The 21,776-nt window shown below is 42.0% G+C and overlaps 3 protein-coding genes across 3 annotated transcripts in view; 1 reads left to right on the plus strand and 2 right to left on the minus strand.

Moving 5' to 3' along the window:
• The window catches only part of psmg4 (proteasome (prosome, macropain) assembly chaperone 4), a 238,259-nt gene that overhangs the window by 125,921 nt on the left and 90,562 nt on the right, over positions 1-21,776 (minus strand). The window lies entirely within an intron of this gene.
• LOC140353945 (forkhead box C1-A-like) lies at positions 2,892-4,748 on the plus strand. Its single transcript, XM_072438743.1, has one exon. It carries the CDS (start codon positions 3,070-3,072, stop codon positions 4,399-4,401), a length of 1,332 nt encoding a protein of 443 aa, XP_072294844.1. The 5' UTR covers positions 2,892-3,069; the 3' UTR covers positions 4,402-4,748.
• Positions 8,893-21,776, minus strand: part of gmds (GDP-mannose 4,6-dehydratase) — a 131,600-nt gene continuing 118,716 nt past the window's right edge. Inside the window, exons 10-11 of the mRNA XM_072439512.1 lie at positions 10,261-10,329; positions 8,893-9,339 (exon numbers count right to left, since the gene is read on the minus strand). Coding sequence (XP_072295613.1) covers positions 9,277-9,339; positions 10,261-10,329 — 132 coding nt within the window. The 3' untranslated portion in view covers positions 8,893-9,276. The remainder of the gene's footprint in view (positions 9,340-10,260; positions 10,330-21,776) is intronic.

Raw genomic sequence — 21,776 nt, forward strand, 5'->3', positions numbered from 1 at the left:
CCACGTGAATGTTAAAATATATATATACATTTAGTTAGGTCAAAATGACTGGCCCAACACATTTTGCATGTTGAATTTTTAACATTTTTTCAATGAACTTCAAGTATCAGGATCACTGGAGGTGAATTATGCTCAGGGCTCATCATGTGGAATGTCAAGCCTAAATGTTGATGATGTATTTTATTATTCTATGGTCTAAACTCTCTTCTTCAGGCAGGACTTCTCCCACAGAGCTGCTGGGGTAAATCCCTGACTGAGGCGCAAAGAGGGAGAGCCACGTTGTCCATTTCATGGCCTTGAGCGCAGACCTTTTCTTCAGTCAACGCTAACACACATTAATGGCTTGCACATGGATGATTGGCACGTATTTATTTGAAATCCGTTTCAAATGTGCTCTCTGGGTGTGTGGCTTTGAGGTCCACGAATATATGAGGAATTCGCTCTGTGTTTAATTAGGCTCCTATACAAACAGGGTCCGTGACATGGACTCACTTTTTGATGCCACGACCTCGTTCAGTCTGCACTAAAACATCACCAGAGCACACATCATGCATGAGATACTTACTGAGGTACTTTTTTAACTGTGGCGTATGTGGGTATTGAATCTGCACTTTACCAACAAAGTCAGCAGAGGGCGCTGTAGTTGTACTTTCCCATAATGGCACTAGTTTACAATGACGACTATTCTGTTTTTAACACTGACATTTGGGATGAAACGGAACATGATATTCTGTCATGATATAGGCACGTATTGTTGCAACAGCCTGAAGAGGCCACGTGACCACCATGGAGTCCACATCGTACATCATCATTACATTATATTTACAGGACGTTCAGCAGGCGTGACGCATGCGTAATTCACTGAAAAACAGGCCAATGCAATATTGTCTGTGGCCACTAAGAGGCATAAGAGCCTCACATTTTAACACTATGAGCCTGTTTATGTTGGCATTGTATGGATTCTTGATTGTAGGTGAATTGGATGTCGATATTGCAAGTTGTGAGTTTCAGCTTTTTACAGGACACATTTTGAGCACATTCAAAATATATAATTTCATTTTGAAACACGTATTAGAAGAACGTTAATTAGAACTTTGCAAAAGGCCCGTTATTGTCAAAAGTCACGTGAATGAGGATAATACGTGTGAAGTGTGTTGAGTCCCAGCGCGTAGTGCAGTGAGGGGCCAGTGTCGGTCCCGCGGCCCGGTCTTCAGGTGCAGAGGCCCGGGAGCGTTTGTTCACACGCGCGGAGACGGCGACACATGCAAATGACAGACCAAAGAGTGGGTGATAAACCAGACTGTCACACATTAGCACCGGCTTATCACCACAGCATCGTTTGTCTCCCGCTCACATCCTCCTTCTGCTGTGTCCCGTTACCTGGATCAGGCAAACACATTTGTTTCACAGGATTTGCAGAGATCAATTCGTAAATATCTTTCCAACAAAACCCCAGCGCAGATTTACGATTCCCTTAGAGGGGCAAACCCGTGCACAAGGGGTTATTTTGTCCCGCTGCGGCCTTTTAATAAGACTTTATTTATGGAGTCTAAAATTATACGTCTGTTTGATTTGCCCTTAAATGCACTGAAATTGTCTGGCAATTAAAACCATTTAAAAGTCGGTGTAAATCATCCAGTTGTGGCATAATGTTTGTGGTCTGTGGGCTTTGTGTTTCGCACTGTCAGTGCCACAGATGACTAAATCGTGAGCCAATAAAGACCTCTTCGGCCCAGTTGTTACTCCAAAGCCCTAAGCCCTTGTTGTTTTATGGAATCCACATAAATCCTCCTGCCTCCGCGGCCTCCTGTGTGTGGCACAGATGAGCCGGGTCCTGTGGCTGATGGCTCCGCTGACACCCGCGCAGTGTGAACGACATTTGGAGCTTTAACTCTAAAAAACACCTGATATCCACCCGCTGCGCAGTTCTCACACGTCCGGGCCAAACGATGTTCATTTAAAGGCTTTAATGAGTTTCCACGGGCGTTGCGTGGGGGGCGTGGCCTCTTTTATGTGTTTATTCAGAGGCGCATCAGACTCAGGACATGGGGCCCCCGGTGACACCTCAGGCCTCATTACAGAGCCACGCAATTTACATTATGGGAATAAACAGCTGCAATACACTAGGGCCGACGTGCAGCGTGACGTGCTGGCTCTAGTTTGCTTTAAAATGTAAGGTTTTTTTCTTTTAAATGCTAACGCTGCATGGAAATTAAAAGAATAAAACGTTTATGATTTTTTTTTGTTATGTTCTATCTTCATTGTATATAATGGCGTTCCTGGGCCTATTTTGCATTGGTTTATGTGAGGCCTTTGTCTGCCAAGGCTATTGCCAAAATAAAGAGAAATAGGAAATACATTTATTTGTTTCTAAATCTTTTATAAAAAAAATATGATCAATAATAAAAATGGTAACCACAATGACAACAACCCTAATAAATAAATAACCTTAGGTCAAAGTCACCCTTTCCACCTTTGTTTCTCTTGTATAGATACATTCAATATTTACTATATTTATTTATATGCTACTTATTCGTGCAAATCTATATATTTCTGCGTGTGGATATTTTACGCAGGGAACAAATTATTTTGAATTTTGACTTGTATTACCATTTCTTTTTTGCTCTTTGATTTTATATTGTAATGTGTGAGCTACTGTGTCCAAGTAATATAAATATAAGCAAATATAAGAATAAGTTTGTGGCCTTCATCACGTCCAACAGTTAAAATCATTACGTGTAATTCTGGATTATGCTCACGCCCTTCAAAGCGCTTAATAACTCCAACAGTCTTAAGAGTAAAAGGGAGGAGTGAACTGAGGAAGGGGGAACTTTTATCAGTTTCCACAGGTTCACTCCATCTTCCAATCGGATGCTGGAGCGCGCGGAGGGAGGGAGGAGCAGCGCGCGCGGCCAAAAGGGAAGAAAGAATGTCGAAGCGTGAAGTAGAAAAAAAGTGGTGGTAGAGCGTGGAGCTCGTGACTCGTCAGAAGCTGAAGCGCTCCTGATGTTGAGAGCAGTGCGCGCGGACACACTCTAGAGGACTCAGAGGAGACTGTGCAGAGGCAGGATGCAGGCGCGTTACTCCGTGTCCAGTCCCAACTCACTGGGTGTAGTGCCGTACATCAGCAGCGAGCAGAGCTATTACCGGAGCGGCGGCGGCGGCGGCTACACGGGGATGCCAGCGCCCATGACCATGTACTCTCACGAGCAGTACCCGGCCGGCATGGCGCGCGCCTACGGCCCCTACACGCCTCAGCACCACCAGCCCAAAGACATGGTGAAGCCGCCCTACAGCTACATCGCGCTCATCACCATGGCCATTCAGAACTCTCCCGAGAAGAAGGTCACGCTGAACGGCATCTACCAGTTTATTATGGAGCGTTTCCCCTTTTACCGTGACAACAAGCAGGGCTGGCAAAACTCCATCCGCCACAACCTCAGCCTCAACGAGTGCTTCGTGAAAGTGCCACGCGATGACAAGAAGCCGGGCAAAGGCAGCTACTGGACCCTGGACCCGGACTCGTACAACATGTTTGAGAATGGGAGCTTTCTACGACGCAGGAGGAGGTTCAAAAAGAAGGACGTGCTGCGCGAGAAGGACGATCGAGATCCACGGCCGAAGGAGCCCCGGACTCAGAGCCGGGACCAGGATGGTCAGGGCGCGCAGCCCGTTCGGATCCAGGACATTAAGACTGAGAACGGGAGCTGTTCGCCCCCGCAGGCCACGTCCCCTGCTTTACACGCGGTGCCAAAGATCGAGAGCCCAGACAGCTCGAGCTCCAGCGGTGAGTCCACGGGCAGCCCGTCCGCGCGCTCTCTGGGGCTGGAAGAGCAGCAGCACCCGCACAACCAGGCCGCGGTGCAGGGCTTTTCTGTGGACAACATCATGACCTCACTGCGAGGCTCTCCGCACGCGGACATGTCCCCGCCGCTCGTGGCACCCTCGCGCACAGGTATGCCACTGTCCCTGAGCTACTCTCCCGGACAGACGTACGGCCCCTCCACGCCATGTGCGCAGAACGTCATCACAAACTCTAGCAGCGGCACATATCACTGCAACATGCAGGCCATGAGCCTTTACGCGGGCGTGGAGCGCGCGGCCAGCATCCCTCCAACCACCACCGCGGCTATGGATGAGGCCTTACCAGAATACTGCATCACCACCACGGCCGGCGGCAGCCCCGGCAGCCTGAGCCAAGACCACCACCCGCACCACCCGCACCAGGGCCGGATCACGTCCTGGTACGGAGACCTGGGCCACCTGAGCTACCCCACCTCACAGCAGCAGAACTTCCACGCGATGAACGGGAGTAACAGCTGCCAAATGGGCTTTCCAGGACCCGGACAGTCTCTGTACCGCGCGCCAGGGGCCTTCGTCTACGACTGCAGCAAGTTCTGACCCACGCGCACATAATGCTTGCGCACACGCTCTGTATTTTTACTGTTTATGGACAAGAGTTTTGAATACAAGACGTGTTTCATCTAAGACACGTAAGTCTCTCTGCTTCGTTCCAAACAGTTATAGACTGTAAATTAATCTTAATAGTAATTTATTTTAGATGGAAGGGAGTGGTCAGAGACTTGGCGGACCAAACACTTTATAACGTCTTTGCAGTCACACTATGAATAAGTGCCTATTGTTGTGTAGAAATAGACAGACTGTGTAGCTCAGTATTTTATTCACCCTGTTCATGTTCAAAAGGCATTACGTTATGTTTCTTAATAAAGTGCCTCATTTGAGATAAATTGGAGTGATGATTATTAGGTCCAAGCAAAGATAACATACAAAACATTTCAACGTTTTGGCAACAAATTGTGGAAACTACGAAATCTTCATTTGTTCTAGAACCAAACGGTAAAATACAAATATATATGTCAGATAAATTAGGACAAGTTTGCCAAAATATTCTGCCAAATGCAGCAAAAAATATATTTGCCGTGATTTTATTTTCAATTAAGGGCTCTATTAAAGGCTCTGTTATATTTGATATATTTTGAAGTTTCCCCATAAATGACAGAAGCCTGTGCCAATTTGCGGCCTAGAAAGTGAACATTTTTACACACACATGGGACAATAATAATATATATTTCAAAATTGCCCTTTAAAGTCTCAGTATTGCCCAATAGAGCTGCGTGGAGAGACACACTTCTGTGTTAAACTAATTTTGCTCATTTCATTCATAAGAAAACAGGTCTGATGTAGCCCGCGGTGCACATACTGTTTGCTTATTGTGTTCACGTGAGGGGCAGGCCGTAAACAAACCCACGTGCTCTTTTACAAACAACAGGCCAGTCTCCTGTGTTTGTGCTTTTGACACTGCACCATGCTGGATATCACCTTCACACACACACGGTGGACCCAGAGTGGGAACAGACTGCGGGCCTGTGAGGGAGAGCGGGCTCATTGGTTTACCCTCTACGGGAGTTTCATAAAAGGCCGATTTGAACTATTTTGGTTTTAAAAAAATAAATTAAAAAAAAGTATACATACCAAGACATGGAATTTGATGTTGCAAATAGAAATTACACAGATTATTGGTTAGATTTGTTTGTCAAAAAAGGGGAAATAATGTATGCAACAACTTTACAATAATAATAAATAAGACATATTATATTATACATACCCTATTATGCAAATATATACGACTATATAATAATAATTCTAATAATAACACCAATAATAATAACAACAACAACAATAATAATAATAATATAGCCTAAATAAATATTGTGATATGAAATATGATAATACTACTCTAGAAATATAAAATGTCTTTACACATAAGCTATAGTGGCTGTTTGTTTGGTGTCAATCTGCTCAAATGAGTGACAGGACTTGTCTTCCCCTGGGCAGGCCGCGCGCTGTCACTGATGTTTACCCAATTCCGACTACATTTAAACAAAGGCCTTCGTTATGATTCATGGAGCATTAAGTTAGAAAGAAAATCATGACAAGAAAGACAGTGCGAGGTATATTCTCCAGGTCAACAGGAGACGTCAACAACAGAAAACGAGAAACTGCAATAGAGCTGCAATAGAGCTGCATTAGAGCTGCAATAGAGCTGCAATAGAGCTGCAGTAGAGCTGCAATAGAGCTGCATTAGAGCTGCAATAGAGCTGCATTTGAGCTGCATTAGAGCTGCATTAGAGCTGCAATAGAGCTGCAATAGAGCTGCATTTGAGCTGCAATAGAGCTGCAATAGAGCTGCATTTGAGCTGTATTAGAGCTGCAATAGAGCTGCAATAGAGCTGCATTAGAGCTGCAATAGAGTTGCATTAGAGCTGCAATAGAGCTGCAGTAGAGCTGCATTAGAGCTGCAATAGAGCTGCAGTAGAGCTGCAGTAGAGCTGCATTAGAGCTGCAATAGAGCTGCAGTAGAGCTGCAGTAGAGCTGCATTAGAGCTGCAATAGAGCTGCAGTAGAGCTGCAGTAGAGCTGCAGTAGAGCTGCAATAGAGCTGCAGTAGAGCTGCAGTAGAGCTGCATTAGAGCTGCAATAGAGCTGCAGTAGAGCTGCAGTAGAGCTGCATTAGAGCTGCAATAGAGCTGCAGTAGAGCTGCAGTAGAGCTGCATTGAGCTCCCTGCGTCACGATACCGTCTCCTCTTTGCAATTTTACGACTCGAGATGGATCGTGGCGGAGTTTATAAAGTTGTTGACTGGAAAGGAAAGGCCCCAGGAGGAAAAAGAGGTCTCTCAGTCTGGAAAAGGACGCGAATTAAACTCCCGTGTTAGGACAACTATTAGAGCTATAAAGCTAGGTATTAGAAAAAAAAAAGATTAGCTGTCAAATCCTCACGAGTAGAATAGATAAGCCTGAAGGGATCACAGTTTGGATAGGTCTGGTTTGTTCCTCTTCTAGCTCCAGGTGTGTGTCTCTTTTGACGAGTAAAGAAGAAGGCAGATGTGTTCCTGACAGGCCCCTTTATCCCCCAAGAAGCAGCGCAAGGGAAAACGGGCACATTCTTTTCATTTTTTATTTAAGAACGAATTGAAGCGTTTTCGATACGCACGTCGTATACAACATTTTTTTCCCCGGGAAGAATTAAATTAAATTAACTTCTGAAAGAGAGATTGAAAAAAAAAGGATCAAGTGCAGTTGTTGTAGGAGTTATCTGATTTAATGGATCTACTGAAAGCAACAAAGTCAAACGTAAAGTCGGGGTATCCTCTTTGCGCAGGCCTATTTGTGGATGCGTTTGGCGCACGAGCGCAACTTAAAACCAGACCCTTCCCTGCGTAATTATAGCCCTCCACTTACAACAGAGGAGCCCGTTTATGCGCAATATGTTGAAATATAAATATTCGAAAGCCCACGTCTGAACCAAATGTTGTTTTTGGTGTGTGTTTTGTGCGTGTGTGTGTGTGTGTGTGTGAGAGAGAGAACTACACTTACGTAATATGTAAAAACAAAGTGCCTAAAATTCTAACGAACCCTTTTAGCTTTTATCAGTAAACTAAATTATGTTTAAGTAAGTTTCACATATATTCAGTAATTATAGATGAGTAAATAAAGAACCATATCTGATTCACAACTTTCACTCAGACAATACAAACAGTCTACTTTATTTAGCAGTAGATAATTGAAATAGACAATCTCCAATTACTTTAAATATTATTAATTGATCAAGTAAATAGTGGAATAAATTTGGCTGCTAAAACATTGCATTGATATTTCATTTGTTTGTGGTTCGTAAACCTTTTTTCAAATTTTGTGCCTGCAAAAAAATTATAGAATATTCCTTTATGTTTGATTTATATAAACAATAAATAAATAAAAAGACATTTCCAAAGTAGTTTTAAAACCACCCTGAATCTTCTGGTCCAGACTGTGGTCATCTCACGAGCTCAAATGGAGCGTAAAAGCTGCTAATCCTCTGTAGATGTTTGTAAAGCCGTCTAAAAGGCCCTTTACTCGTGTAACATCTCCGTCCAGATCTTGATGCGATTGACTTTCTTTTCTTGCCAACATTAAAGCTGATGGGAGCCGTGTGATGGCTGCTGAGGGCGAGCTGCACCTGTGAGCGTCTCAAAGGCAGGCCTGACCGAGCGCTGCGTGTGTTTGTGAAGGGCCACATCTGCTTCTAATCTGAGCCCAGACCCCGCAGCAGCACAACTCAGCCAGGCTTTCACGTCCTGGAGGTGTTGTCCTCAAAACACACACAGTCCCACCTTTCTCTGTGCGGCTGGCTCGCTGCAGGACGCACGCAGGCCGCTGTTACAGTGTCAAAAGGCTTTCAAAGGATCATGGGAACATAGATAAACTCCAGTCCATGGATGCATCTGTTGTCATTGGGTTACGCTGGCATTGCGTGTAGTATTCTGTGACATTGTTTATCAGAAAGGATTTGTAACGGCACTTTTGTGTGCACGTGCAATGGAATCAAAAGACAATTTCACATTAAAAAACATTTCACATTTTATACAGCTTGGTCTTGACATTTTCCGTTGGTAAAATCTTTATACATACAAGATATTTGCATCATTAAAAACAATAATTTGTCCAGGAGTGTTCCATTGTAGAGAAAGATTCAGTTGTAGTCATCTGGACACTTGTTTTTGTGTTTTTTTTTACATTACAAACATTATTATAATATAAAGATTATTTTAGAGACAAGTGGGCATAGATATTAAAAAAAAACTGGCTGTAATATATAATTATTTTTTAGTCTATATTTAAAATGTTTTCTTTCACCCCTGATTTAACTTTTAATTATTATTTTTTATTAATATATTTTCTTACTTTCCTTTTGTGCCAGTGACAACAGACTTTACCGAAGCCTTGGTCTTAGGAACCGGGAAAAAGCTTAACTTGTCAAATGCTGAAACCTGGACAGAAAGAAAAGCTGGAGATGAGGAAAGTGAGAAGTGTAAAGAATGACATGAATCAGTTATTTAAAAAAAAAGCTTTTTATTTGTATCAAACGTAATCACTTGCAAAGTCTTCATTTAATTTACAGTACATGATATAGCAGCCCATATATTTCATCTGGATTCAATGTAATGATCGCACAAAGGCCATAAAATCAAACACAAAACAATAAGAAAGAAAACGTTAAAATATTAATTCTATCTATGCTATAAATAAAAACATGGAAATCTCAATTTGATACGAAATTGGCACAAAAAATTGTTGAATCTTGTTAAAAGAAAAGTAGACACAGGATTTACTTCATTTGGAGATGCCGCTGGAAAAGTACATCGCTGTCCCTGACCTGGCCAAGGTCAAAGGTCAGCTCTGGAGTGTCACATGGTGTGGGTCTCGTTGGTGGCGCTCAGGCGTTGGGATTGTTCTTCATGAGCTCGATGTCGGCGTCAACCATCTCCTTCACCAGCTCCTGAAACATAAACCAGCAGCAACACGTCAAGAGGAAGAAGAAAACGGTTTAAATCACATCAGCACCTGTCATTTACCTGTCATTTACAACTCTTAAACATTAAAAGTACAACAACACGGAGAGACTTTTGGCTATTAAATGATTCAGGTGAGTTGGGCCTTTATTTGTGAAAATGATAATTGTATGGTTGATGATTGTCTGTCAAATATACTTAAACGTATTTTGGTTCAATGTCTATTTGCATATTTTTGCTTTTCAAGTTTTTGCAGAAAAATTCAATGCATTTATTTTACTGTATTTTGTTAAAGATTTCTACTAATATTTAGATTTAATAACCAAAATGTACTTTAAAAATAATCATAAAATACTATAACGCTATATCATTTTACTCAAATAAATAAAACAATAAAAATATGATAAAGAGGAAATAAACTGTTATCAAAGCCTGAAGAAAAAAAAAATACGATAACATTTTATGACTGTTAATGCCAAATGTGTATATGATTCTCATATAAATCTGTTTTGTGTTATTTTAAGTAGTTCTTTAGTAGTTGCACAAGAGAAAAAAAGTGGTTATGCAAAAAAGGAGCGTCGCAAGGAATAAAATCAATTACAAAGAATCAGATTAGAATGAAATCTGATCTATCTTTCCAAGCAAACCACTGCACATTTTACTGCAACGTTTACTGCAACTTTTACTACAATTACAACAACTTCTACTGCCAAATACAAACATTCCAAAGTGAACAGACGAAAACAAAAGCCTCGCATCAAGTGTCGCTGACAAGTTTACGCTGTAAAAACGGAAAAACATTTGACACCGCGGCGCTTTGTGCGAACAGGAATAACCTTTTGCATCTTGGCATTTGTTTACACAGTCTTTTTTTACAGTGTACCAGGAGCGTCCGAACCGACTCGTACCTCAAACGTCACTCGTGGCTTCCAACCGAACTTCTGGAACGCTTTGGAGCTGTCCCCCTGAAGAAAGTCCTGCAAAGACAAAACACAAACCATGAGAAATACGTCAGATCTCGCGGTCCCGAGGAGTAAAGACCACGCAGTTCCAAAACATCTCTGGGGGATGAGTGAAAGGGGGAGGTCACCGAGTCTCAATCGGCCATCAATCCGCAGTGCCGGGCCCCCCCAGCAGAGATACGCCCCCCCCCCTAAAAAGCCCCCCGTCCCCACCCCGGGGTCGCTGCCAGAGCTTGATGAATTGTGGGACTCTGGTGGTGCGACCCCTCCTCCTCGGACCCTCGCTCATTTTGCCTCCTGTTGAGTTTTCCTTGGAGTTCAAGATCCGGAGAGACTCGCTGAGGACCACCAAAGAACCAGAAAAGTATAGTCCGGACCCCCCTCCTCCCTTAAAAAAGAGAAAAGAAAAAAGCGAGGTAGCAATTTTCAAAGCCAATACGCTTTTTGTTGTTTGTTTTAATCAACGCAGCGCAAAAACAAAGCACATATCATCCACGTGACCTCGTTTTATTTCACGCTCGCTATCAAAGACGAGTGGAAAACCTTCAACTTAAAAGTGAATTTGATAAACATCTTCCCGTTTATGCTTCATGCCGCCTTGCACGTAAACCGGACTCACTTGAAATCCCTCTTGAAGTCTGATGATGGAGTATTATTTTTCGTGTTGATATTTCCGGATCTTGAAGGAGGCGTTTCATTTTGGCAGAATTTGCAGAAGCTGAATGGTCGGAAAGCGAAAAGTTTGAATACAACACAACGGCAGAAGTAGTATTGGCGGAATTGTGTAAGAAAAAGTGGCCTTTTGAGTACATAAATCACATAAAAACATCTTATAAACATCTGTACTGTGCTTTTTATGACAGTAATTAAGATCAACAAGATTAAACTGGCTGGAATCAAACTACAAAATATGATACATGTTTCAAATCTTTTACTTTCCCCCCCTCACGTGAACTATGAAGCACAGTTTTACCCTTAAATCTAACCTAAAAGATGCATAAACATTGACATAACTGCACGAGAACGTCTCAGACTGAGCCACAGACAAAGTTTAGGACGGAGCAGACGCATAATATTCACTATTTCTTTACACAAAAAAAACAGAGTCGTCAAAAGAGTGTAGCTTGTATCTGACACGGCGCCTCTTGAAAACGTCTCGTCTCAGTGATCTTATGACAGGGGAACGCCGGGGGGGCACGGAGGTGGCAGGGCGGGGGCGGATGGGGGCTTTCGGAGCGCGAGGACCCACAGCTTCGGCCTCGGATTCCACGCACACGCGCCGTCGCCCGTGGACAAGTATAGGCCCGATTTTGCCGCTCTTTTATCACGGCGGCAGAGACCTGGTTCAAGGGGCGTCAGTTATTTTCAACTGACGGATGAAAGAAGAATAAACAGCTCTTGTTTTGCACGTGAGAAGAGCCGTGTTATTCCGATCCATTTTTGGCTCTCCGCCGCACATAACTGGAACCATTCGCGGAGTAATTATCCAAAGAAATTAGACATAATTCATCACGGGGCCGAACGCGATTATTATAGGTCGATTTACTCCCCCCAATTACATTAAATAATCCACTTTCGTCATAATTATATTGATTAGAGCTGGTAATGGAGAAAGTTCATTTTGCAGCGGCTTGAAAAAAAAGGAACAAGAACACTTCACAAAGGCTCGTCACGGAACACACGGCGCGCGAACATATTCGGGGGGGATGTGATGACAGGGGGGAGTCACGTGGTGTGGAAGCGGCTCTGCGATTGGCTGCTCCGTACCGAGGGGGCGGGTGCGATGAAATGTGGATCTTCTGGTATCTGATGGAAGGGATCTGAGTTATGAATGAGCTGTAAAAGTTAGATGAAAGCCGGCAGTAGATAAGGCCTTTTCAAAGCTAATGTACAGACGGATACATTTGAGTTTAGATTAGTCGCGATATGATAACTGCTATTAACTTTAATAATAATAGTCCAAAAATAGCGTAGGAGTTAAACTTAGGCAATCGTTAAACTAAACATCTGGTATGTTCTGATAATGCTATAAAACAAACGTAATGTGTAAACAAATCTGTTAGCCGCTCTCGTAAATGAATCCGGTTTGTTTGTTTCGCCACAGAGCATTTTGTGATTAAAGCAGACCAAGGTCGACGGCAGTGTTGACAAAAACACCATCAATCCAACAGAAATAGGTTTAACGTGAGGATCAAGCATCAAACAAATGCGAAACGACAATAAAAATACCCACAAAAGAGCAGAACGATAGTATAATCTGCTCTTTTTTGCTGCATTTTTTAAGTATAAACGACAACATGCACAATTTTATTGATCATTAAACTTCTTACATCATTAATCAGGCCACCGCTAATATATCTGAATATTTGATTGAAGAAGACCCAAACTGCGCATGTGGTTTCGTAATGCTTTGGGGATGCGAGCGGTCTGAAGCTGTGCACGCGCTCTCAAAAACATGCATGTGAATACCATCCGCTTTGTGAGAGCTAGGAACAAATTCGATCGATTTATACTTCCTACTTTCACAGTTTGAAAACCCTGTGCCCAAGTTATAAGCGACCAGATATTTTACAATAAACAGTTAATGCACGAGATTCTTTTATCCGAAAAATGCTCGTCAACATACCGAGTGGCAGAACTATGGGCAATACAACAAATTAAACGTGATTCTTTGCTTTTTTTCTGCCAAGATTTTGTCCACGGAACTTTTTTTGTGTTCAAAGGAAGTGAAAGTAGTTTCTCCGTTTTGTTGCTGCGACGGTGCAGGGCTGAGCTAGCTTGTTTGCTAACGACAGTCGCATTTTAGGACACAATTTCCCCGACACACTGACAGAGAGACGGCTTATCTAAGGAGAGAAAGGTAAGCATTTATGTTTTAAGATCTTACAGGAGATCTGTCCTTTCTCTCCATGTGTTTTTGACACTCACCGCTACAATAAGATGACCTCCACGCGCTTAACATTGAAATTCAAGTTTAATCATCATTTTTAAAAATCAGAATGAGTTTATTGCCATTGCCAAGTAACAATTTTGATGATTCGGGGCAACATAAAACAATGAACAATAACAACGCAACAAATATAAAATCAAAAAAGCGTATGCATCAAAGAAAAACAATTTGAATAGGCTTACTATGTACACAACATTTACAGTTAAATCTACAGATGTAACCCAATGTTCGTCCAAAGTCTTGTAATACATTAAGTCGCACAATTGCACAGCATTAAAAATACTAATAAAAAGTATAATTGCTCGCAGTTACAGTATATTTAAATCATCAGTCATCGTCTGGTGCGTTGTAAAAGATTCCACTCAGACTGGAAGGCCGACATCTGCTGAAACCCGACTCTGCCGTGGCAAGTCGGCTGCCGCGGCGAAACCCGCGCACGGTTCATAATCCAGGAAGTTAATCCCGGGGCCTGTCGTCTCTCACCCGGGCTTTGTGCAGGTGACAAGACTATCTCGCCCTCGCAAATCCCTCCGCAAAACAAGTGAACTCTCCCCAAACGGAGCATGTAGCGCATAATTCGACATGAACCGTTAACAGATGGGGGAACAATATAATCGTCACATGGATCCGATTTGGAACCCAAGCCAGCCGGCGTTTCGGCACATCCTGTTTAACGCGGCGACGAGCGATGCCAACACGTTCCGCAGTGTCGACGGTTGGTGAGGTTGAAGCCCGCAGGACAGGTTCTCGTGCCTTTTCTAATTGTGATGTCGTTTTGCGCCTGTGGTAAATAATTAGCGCAGTTATTTCCATTAGTCGAGTAGCAGCTTGTGACAAAAATGTGACAGTAAAAAAGTTGATGATTACAGGAAGTTCAATGACAGAAAACCTTGTCCCCTGTGTCGTCCTTTTTACACCTTTTTATGACAGTTTATGACAATAATTTAACAAAATAAACGTGTTGACGGGTGTAATTATTTGTCACATCAAACTGTTGAATGGATTTTGGCCCTTGTTTACACTCTGGTTGCTAAGGAACAGTTGTGGATTTACCTCTATCTATGGCATATTTGCTAGACATGTCAAACCAGGAAGTACAATTGTAAATGTCATCAAAATGGCCAAAAACAGGCAAAATGTTTGGTCAAATCTTAAATATAATCGTATTCCCTTTGTTTTACCGAAAAGTGTAGTCTAATGTGTCGTTAATGGACTTTAGTTTGCTGAGACCTTCTTGATTGATCGTTGTCCACAAAGCCAGCTAAATTTGGTTATCAAATGTGAACAAAAATTTTACTTTCCCAAGAAATGATTTGAATATTCAAACTGGGATCTAAACGGTCAATCTTCCAAAACGATTTGGGTAATACAAAAGTCAAGAGTGATTTAAGGAAGGCGAGATGTGATGTAACTTCTAAAGAACGAGGTAATGCTCTTTGGAAATGGGGAGAGATAGTTGTCAGCCACAAATGAAAAGCTTCAATACATTTTTAGTTGATTGAACTTTTTTTTTTACCCGTTTTTCTTTTCCCCCCCCCATTTCTTTTGCAAAAGTAGACAGTATAGTCTCATAAAAACATTCAACATTGCCAAATATATTTAAAAAAAGAGCCAGGGTTTCTCAGGAGAGTTGTTTTCGGGTCGATGTCGGCTGGTTTTCCGCCCCAGAGAAGGAAGGGGGCGACAACAAACACTTCAAAATCCCCCAAAATACATATTTAACTATCACAGAGACTTACAAAGAGAATTAATAAGGTAAAACATTGTATTAGTTCACCTTTGCAGTACAATTGCTCCTTGCTAGGGCTGAACAATTTGGGAAAAAAATCTTTCGCGGTGCAATTGATTTGATTTATTTTTTAATAATAGGGTTACGTTCAAAGTTGACATTTTAGCTGGTTAGTTTATGCGGGTGATTTTGATTAGAGCTCGTCCGAATCTCCCCAAAACACAAAGCTTGCTAACATTGCGACCCTTCATCATAAAGCTGGCAAACCCCATGGCCTTTCGCACTCCTCCCGTCAGCCCTTTCTCTCCAAACACCCCAATAAAAAAAAAAAACAAGAAACCATAAAAATAATCCCCGCAAATGTACAAGCCAGCGAGACAAATAGAGTGCGATCACGGTCCATAAAGCGCGCTGGCAGTAAAAGGCACTCCGCGCAGGCATTTGACGCTAAGGAATTCTGCTATCATTGCAAGACCTATCAATAAATCAGACGGCACACTGGGACTGACCCCCCAAAACTCAGGTATCCTAAAGCACCTACATTTCAACACTGGAAAACTGTCCCTCCGAATCCATTTATTTTTCCACCCCTCTCGAATCGCAACATGTTCCCAAGAAAGCGGCGTTGCATGCTGGGAGTCTGTGATGTGGTTTTGGACGTCCAGGCGGTAGCATCTCTGGCATTCGTACAGTGGCGGACGTAAGAGGGACTTCAAAGTGTCTGAGATAAAGTGGGCCGAGAAAGGCTGTGAGAGCTCTGGGTCTCCACGTCCCCAGATGTTCCGGAACAGAGCGAAATGCGGTGAACTTTGACCTGGCTGAGGTTTTAATGGACGCTCTCGACTGCGATCCCAAGCTTTTTATACCGAGGACGGAGTAGAACGAGGACACAGCGGAAAAAGTCGTTCCCCGCTTTGACGTCGCCGTCGTGGGCGGGGAAGGGGCGTGAGACCAGGTGTGTGTGTGTGTGTGTGTGTGTGTGTGTGAGAGAGAGGGAGGTAGAGAATGAAAAAGAGGTTGAAACAAAGAATGAGAGAGGGAGAAAGTAAGAGCGAAAGTGAGAGCGAAGTGCAGCAAAAGCAAATGAGGGTAGCAGCGAAACCGGCTCCACAAGTCAAAATCACAAATTTGTCACGGGTCAATTTATGAGGATTCTCTACCAGCAGTGAGAAAATGTATTTAATTACAGAATACTTGCATTGAAATGTATTTTGTAACATATTTCGGCCAGAGCACGGCATTTTAAACACTTTAGTTTTTTTGATAGGGACAAGTGTGTTTCATGAGCTTATGTCACACACTACAACATTTTACTTTAGTACATTTAGTGCAACAAATGAAACTAAAATGATGCGCGAGTATGCAGTAGATGCAGTTAAGAATTGTAGGTTTCTCTTTCACATAAATTACAATGTCTTGGGGAATACACGTTAGCATTAGCCTCTTTCTGCGAGAGTTCAAAGGTCAGGTCCAGTATGTGGTCCACGGAAAACGCAGCGAGAGAGAGAGTTATAGCTCAGGTTTCCTTTCCTGGCTCCCCATGCAGCGCAGCCCTCACACAATGTGCCAGGTGACCTCTAAAGGGTGGCCCTGTCACCCTGACGACCAGAGCACCGGTCTTCAATTTGACAAGGACAATCATCGCCTCTTCAGAATGACAAAATGTTAAAATGGGCCTAAATCCAGACTTCACGGTACAGTAAATGTCTTTATCCGACCTTATGCATCCGCCATGAAAAGAACCCCTGGTAAAATGTGTACAGTAATTTTATATATAAAAGAGTCCGATGACACAACAACAGAACAATGCAACATAACATTATCCTGATATCGTAACATCCATTTATCCATAACATAAGGTGGCCAATATATTGCCTTATAATATAAAAGATAATATTGAAAGTTTGGCTTTGGCAATATGCAAAACTAATCATGAGTAATAACACAAAAAATGCAGAAAAGAGTATATATTTTTTTTTGCATTGTAATTGAAATAAGAGAGTATAAAGCGATATTTCTGCACTTTTGTGGTCATTGTTATTCAGTCCATTCACTGTTTGCAATTTTTGAACCTCAGACATTTACAGTTGGTTTGTAGCAGATTTCTGGTGGATTGCAAATATATTATCCGTTTACAGTAAAAAAAAAAAAACTGTAGCAACTTAAAATAAGGCTAATTTATAAAATATTTACAATGCATTAGCAAGCAATAAAGAATTTGCAAGCAAAGTCACTTGGTTATTGAAAACAGTTTAACAAGCAGCTTATTATTACTCTTACAAACAATGTGTACAGGGTTTATTAACAAAAACAATTAACATTTGTAAAAGGTATTATAAACCAAATGCCAGTAACTGTCAAAATGCTCATAAACAAATTATCTGTGCTTAAAAACACCTTACATATTGTTAACTAAGGAAGTTTATTTCAAAGCATTACCAATGAATCTAATAACATGTCAAGATGTTAACTTTTTGTCAAACTACCAATCAAAACACATAAAAGCAGCAGCTCAAAAAAGCCACATCTCCCTCCAGCCGCGATCTGCCGTCTATCTCTGGCCGGCCACGTTGATTACTCTCCATCAGCGCTCATTAAAATTCCTGGGGGAGCGCGGCGATAAATATTTACCCGTTTGAGGACGCACTCCAAACACTGCGGAGGAGCGGGACGTGAGCGCGTCGGAGTCAAGTGCTGGAGGCTCCGGCAGCACGGAGACAGAAGAGAGCAGAGAGCTGTGTACATGCGAGCCACTTAATGTCAAGATAGCCGTCAATTTATGAGGCTTAACTGATCCCGCGCTTTAGTCCGGAGCATATTGTGTGTCGGAGGGGAGAGCGGGAGGCCCGTGATCGCCAAAATCACCGCTGCGCTGAAGAAGGTTTTCATATTTTGCCAGTGTTTAAAAGACATAGGTTTGAAAATGTACATTATTGTAGCAAAAATGTGATTGTTCCATACATTTTAGGCGTGTAGATTCTGTTATAGGTAGTATGTAAAAGACAGGAATACTATAATTTAAAGGAGATTGTGCAGATGATAATATGGATTGACTTTGACATACTTATAATGCCTAAACACTTCAAAGATGATTTGTTTCTCTGTCACAATTGAACGTCAGAGGAACTGAAATGTGTTCTGCGCTCATAGTTCGAATGTTTCCTTGTAAACCCCCCCACAAAAACCTTCCGCATCCAACTGTAAATCATGTTATCAATCACAAACTAGAACGACGAGTTTTGTACGTTAATTTAGAACGCTTTGGGGTGAAAGGGTTTGAGAGCACTTAGCTGTTTAGAGCAGATTTAAATGTCTTACTTCCTTGAAACTAGCAATGCAGTTGTGACCTTTCGACCATCGACTCACCACTTTCTCTCTCACATCCATATCTGTGCAGTCAGCAAAAAGGTACAGAGCCCAAAGTGAGAGGTTTAGGGAGGGGCCATTACACGGGGGAGGGGTTCAGGCGGCTGTGGGTTTTAAGGAAGTTAAACGAATGCTGATCGGTCGACTTGTGTTTAGTCTGTTTGCGTAATATCCTAGATGGAGCAGCAGTCATGAGTGAGAGAGGTCCTGAGAATCGGCCGTGATGGGTCTCAGCGCACTTCAAAGAACCACATAATCTGCCTTTTCTAAACAATATTCTTCTTCTGACATTCTTCACAATCCCATAACTGCAGCCAGAATGAATAGAAGGTGTTATCCAGGCTTATGCAATAGTAGAAGAAAAAAGACCTGTCTGGGCTTTGGCTCCAAAAGATCCATAGGGACATTACATGCAAAAATGGTAAATATAATTACTGCTAAATCCTGTATTCATAGGCTTGAGTTTTGTTCAGTTTTTTTGGCAAAAATCTAAGACACGCAGCAAAAATGCATCCCAGGTAAAGGGATTAAAATGGGAGATGATTTGTTGTTCTGACACTTTTTTCCCAACAAGATGAACAATAAAATCACAAAAAAAAACAGTGGGATAAAAACTAATCCTTGAGGGACACCTTCTCTAACTGGAATATGTTTGTCTTTTCATTCCACAACAACAGTATGTCCTGTGTCCTAATGAGTAGATAGAAGTAAGATATACATCAATACTGATAATTTGGCTATTCCGGGTTTAGGAGGAAGTACAATTGTGAATGAAAAATCAGCAGAAAGAGCCAATTAAAAAAAAAAACGTTCAGGGTTAACTTTCAAATAAGGGTATGAAGTAATATTTCAATGTGCTCTGAATATAGGAACAATAATGAGAGGAAGATCACGTAGCATTTCATAACTAACACGGCAGACACACATTTTGAGCTCTGTTAGTGCAGTGAGAACAGTGGGCGCACACAGGTTTGCAGAGGTGATTTACGGGCCTTAATCTGCCTCTGGCTCAGTTCTATGCTATATTGGGGTTAGCTGAGGTGGTCCCACACCGGCTTCTGCCTCACACACTATTTATTAGTCTCCTGGTCCTAGTAGTGTCTTTTCCACCCCGGCTGATCCATGCACTTCTTTGTCTTCAGCCTCGGCACACACAGTATTCATAGGTAAATACGTGACCTTCAAATGATTCTAAATTTCCCTTCTGAAAACAACAATGGCTTTATGCTATTATGGTGTATTATTAATATACTGCAGTGTAGAGCATCAAAAAGACAGACGATCAGGTCAAGAAAGTAATTCAAAGGTGAACGATTAAGGGTTAGTCACTTGCTTGTCTCTTTGGATATATTATTGCTTTGCCTTTGGGATGTTCCACAAAAGAGCATAATCGATTATCAGTCTTGCATTAACTGCTCAAAAAAAGATTGGCCTTGAAATACTTCGCCTCTCCTGGGATCTGGGGTCTATTTCATAAAACTTTAAGTGGATTTTTCAACAAAAACTGTGTACGTAAGGACGAAACACAAACTTCCAACTTACTCACTTGTCGTCTCTGAGAGTTTTTGGATCAGACCGGCCATTTCCACAAGTTGTCTTTTTTTTTTTTTTTTTTTTACAGATGACCTGACAAGGAAAATCCCACAAACCACATTTTTTCAACGTACGCACACTTTATAAATTAAACCCCTGACGTATGACTCGGCCAAGTGGCATCATCACCTGCTCGTCTTCATGGAGATAAGTTTAATGCCATTCTGTTGAACACTCTCCAGGAAAAGCAATAACATATCCATGACAAGCAGGTGGCAGAAGCATTTAACCTGGAGGTAAAACCAAGCAGATATGCATCATTGATTGAGGCCTTGGAGTATTGTGCTATAAGCTGCCGTGCTGGTAAGAAACACGAGGCAGGATAGATGTGTTTAGGGTTCGATTACATAAAGGACAAGGGCCGGTCTCTTATAGGGAACATCTCCTCCGCACCGCCGTTTCCTCTGAGCCACATTCCTGCTGTTATCAGTCCAATAATCTGCCGTTCTCATCGTGCCCAAACAGGGAGAGCCAAAAGTCACTCCTCCACCGCTTGCTCTTGCACCACTCTTTCTCCCGTCTGTAGCAGCTGATGGAAGCGATAAGGTCTTGAGCAAAACAGAACAGGATCAGTACATTGAGCATGCTCCAGAAAAGCAACTGTTATGAGGGTCTATAATTTGAACAGTTTACTTAGCAGCTTTTACTGTATACTACAAGACTTGGCAACAAGAACATATCGTTGAACTGCTCTCATTGTGTAACTGATATACTACTATCTCCAGTACTTAACACGATTATTAGGGATGGGACAATTCTCAAAATAGTACTGGATAGTTTGATGCTGGTGGTTCGATTCGACTTGGGTGTTGGGTTCGATACCAGACCCGGCAGACTTACCTAATCCATTTTTCAAGACAATATCTTCCCAAACAACCCCCTTTTTAGCATATTTTGTTTAGTAGTAAAATACAGGCACGAGGCAGAGAAACGCCTGAGACATGAGAGTCAGGACGAACACAGACCTATAGTACTGCATATCTAAGTCACATAGAACAAACACATAAGCCCAATGATTAAAAATTCAGAGATATTTTGCCTATAGACTACAATAATGCAATTGTAATTTATTGACAAGTTCTGGTTTATTTAACAAATCAACAGAAAAAAAACGGTCCCCAAAAACAACAGCTATATCAAATTTGTGACCCAAATTGAGACTTAAATCCCGACAAAACTGTAAGACCCCATTCCTATAAATGATTGTTTTAAGGATTTGCCAATTACGAATATTCACTGTGTTCATTACAAGAGAACTGCAACACTAACTGATAAAAAAGAAATATGAGTTGCAGTGCATTGTTTCAGGTGAGAGTAAAAACACAGTAATAATAGTGGTAAATTAGACAGTCCATTTACTTTTGTGCAATTCTAGACCAAAACCAAGAAAATGACCAGTAAATGAATGTCCGGGTATTGAAATGACTTTGACAGGTGACGTAAAGGTGAGAAATTTAACTGCAAACAAACCATTGGAAAGACTATTAGACAAAACAGGAAAAGCTTTAAATTTGGTTGAGCATTAGGAAACCAAATGCATGTTAATAATGGCTTCACGAGCGAGCCCTGAAGCCTGGATGAAATACTGAGGGGAGAAATAATGTGACGGGGCGGCTTTAGGGTTACGGGAATGTGGGGGCTTCTGAGTTCAACAGCCTTGTGCAGAAGAAGTGACATATGAGTGTGCGAGGACTAGGGCGAGAGCGGGGCTAGAATTAATTACCCAATCAAGATAACCAGCCGGGGAAAGCCATTAGACAGGTCAGTGTACAATTAACCCCTGGATCCAAACTCTAAACACACTTGGAGACGAGGGAGTGGTGC

This window comes from Eucyclogobius newberryi, unplaced genomic scaffold (genome assembly GCF_026437365.1).
Source record: "Eucyclogobius newberryi isolate DKJ021-1_F unplaced genomic scaffold, fEucNew1.0.hap1 SCAF_9, whole genome shotgun sequence".
Classification (NCBI taxonomy): Eukaryota; Metazoa; Chordata; class Actinopteri; order Gobiiformes; family Gobiidae; genus Eucyclogobius; species Eucyclogobius newberryi.

Coding starts and splice junctions, on each gene's coding strand:
- LOC140353945 (XM_072438743.1), top strand. CDS start 3,070: ATGCAGGCGCGTTACTCCGTGTCCAGTCCCAACTCACTGGGTGTAGTG.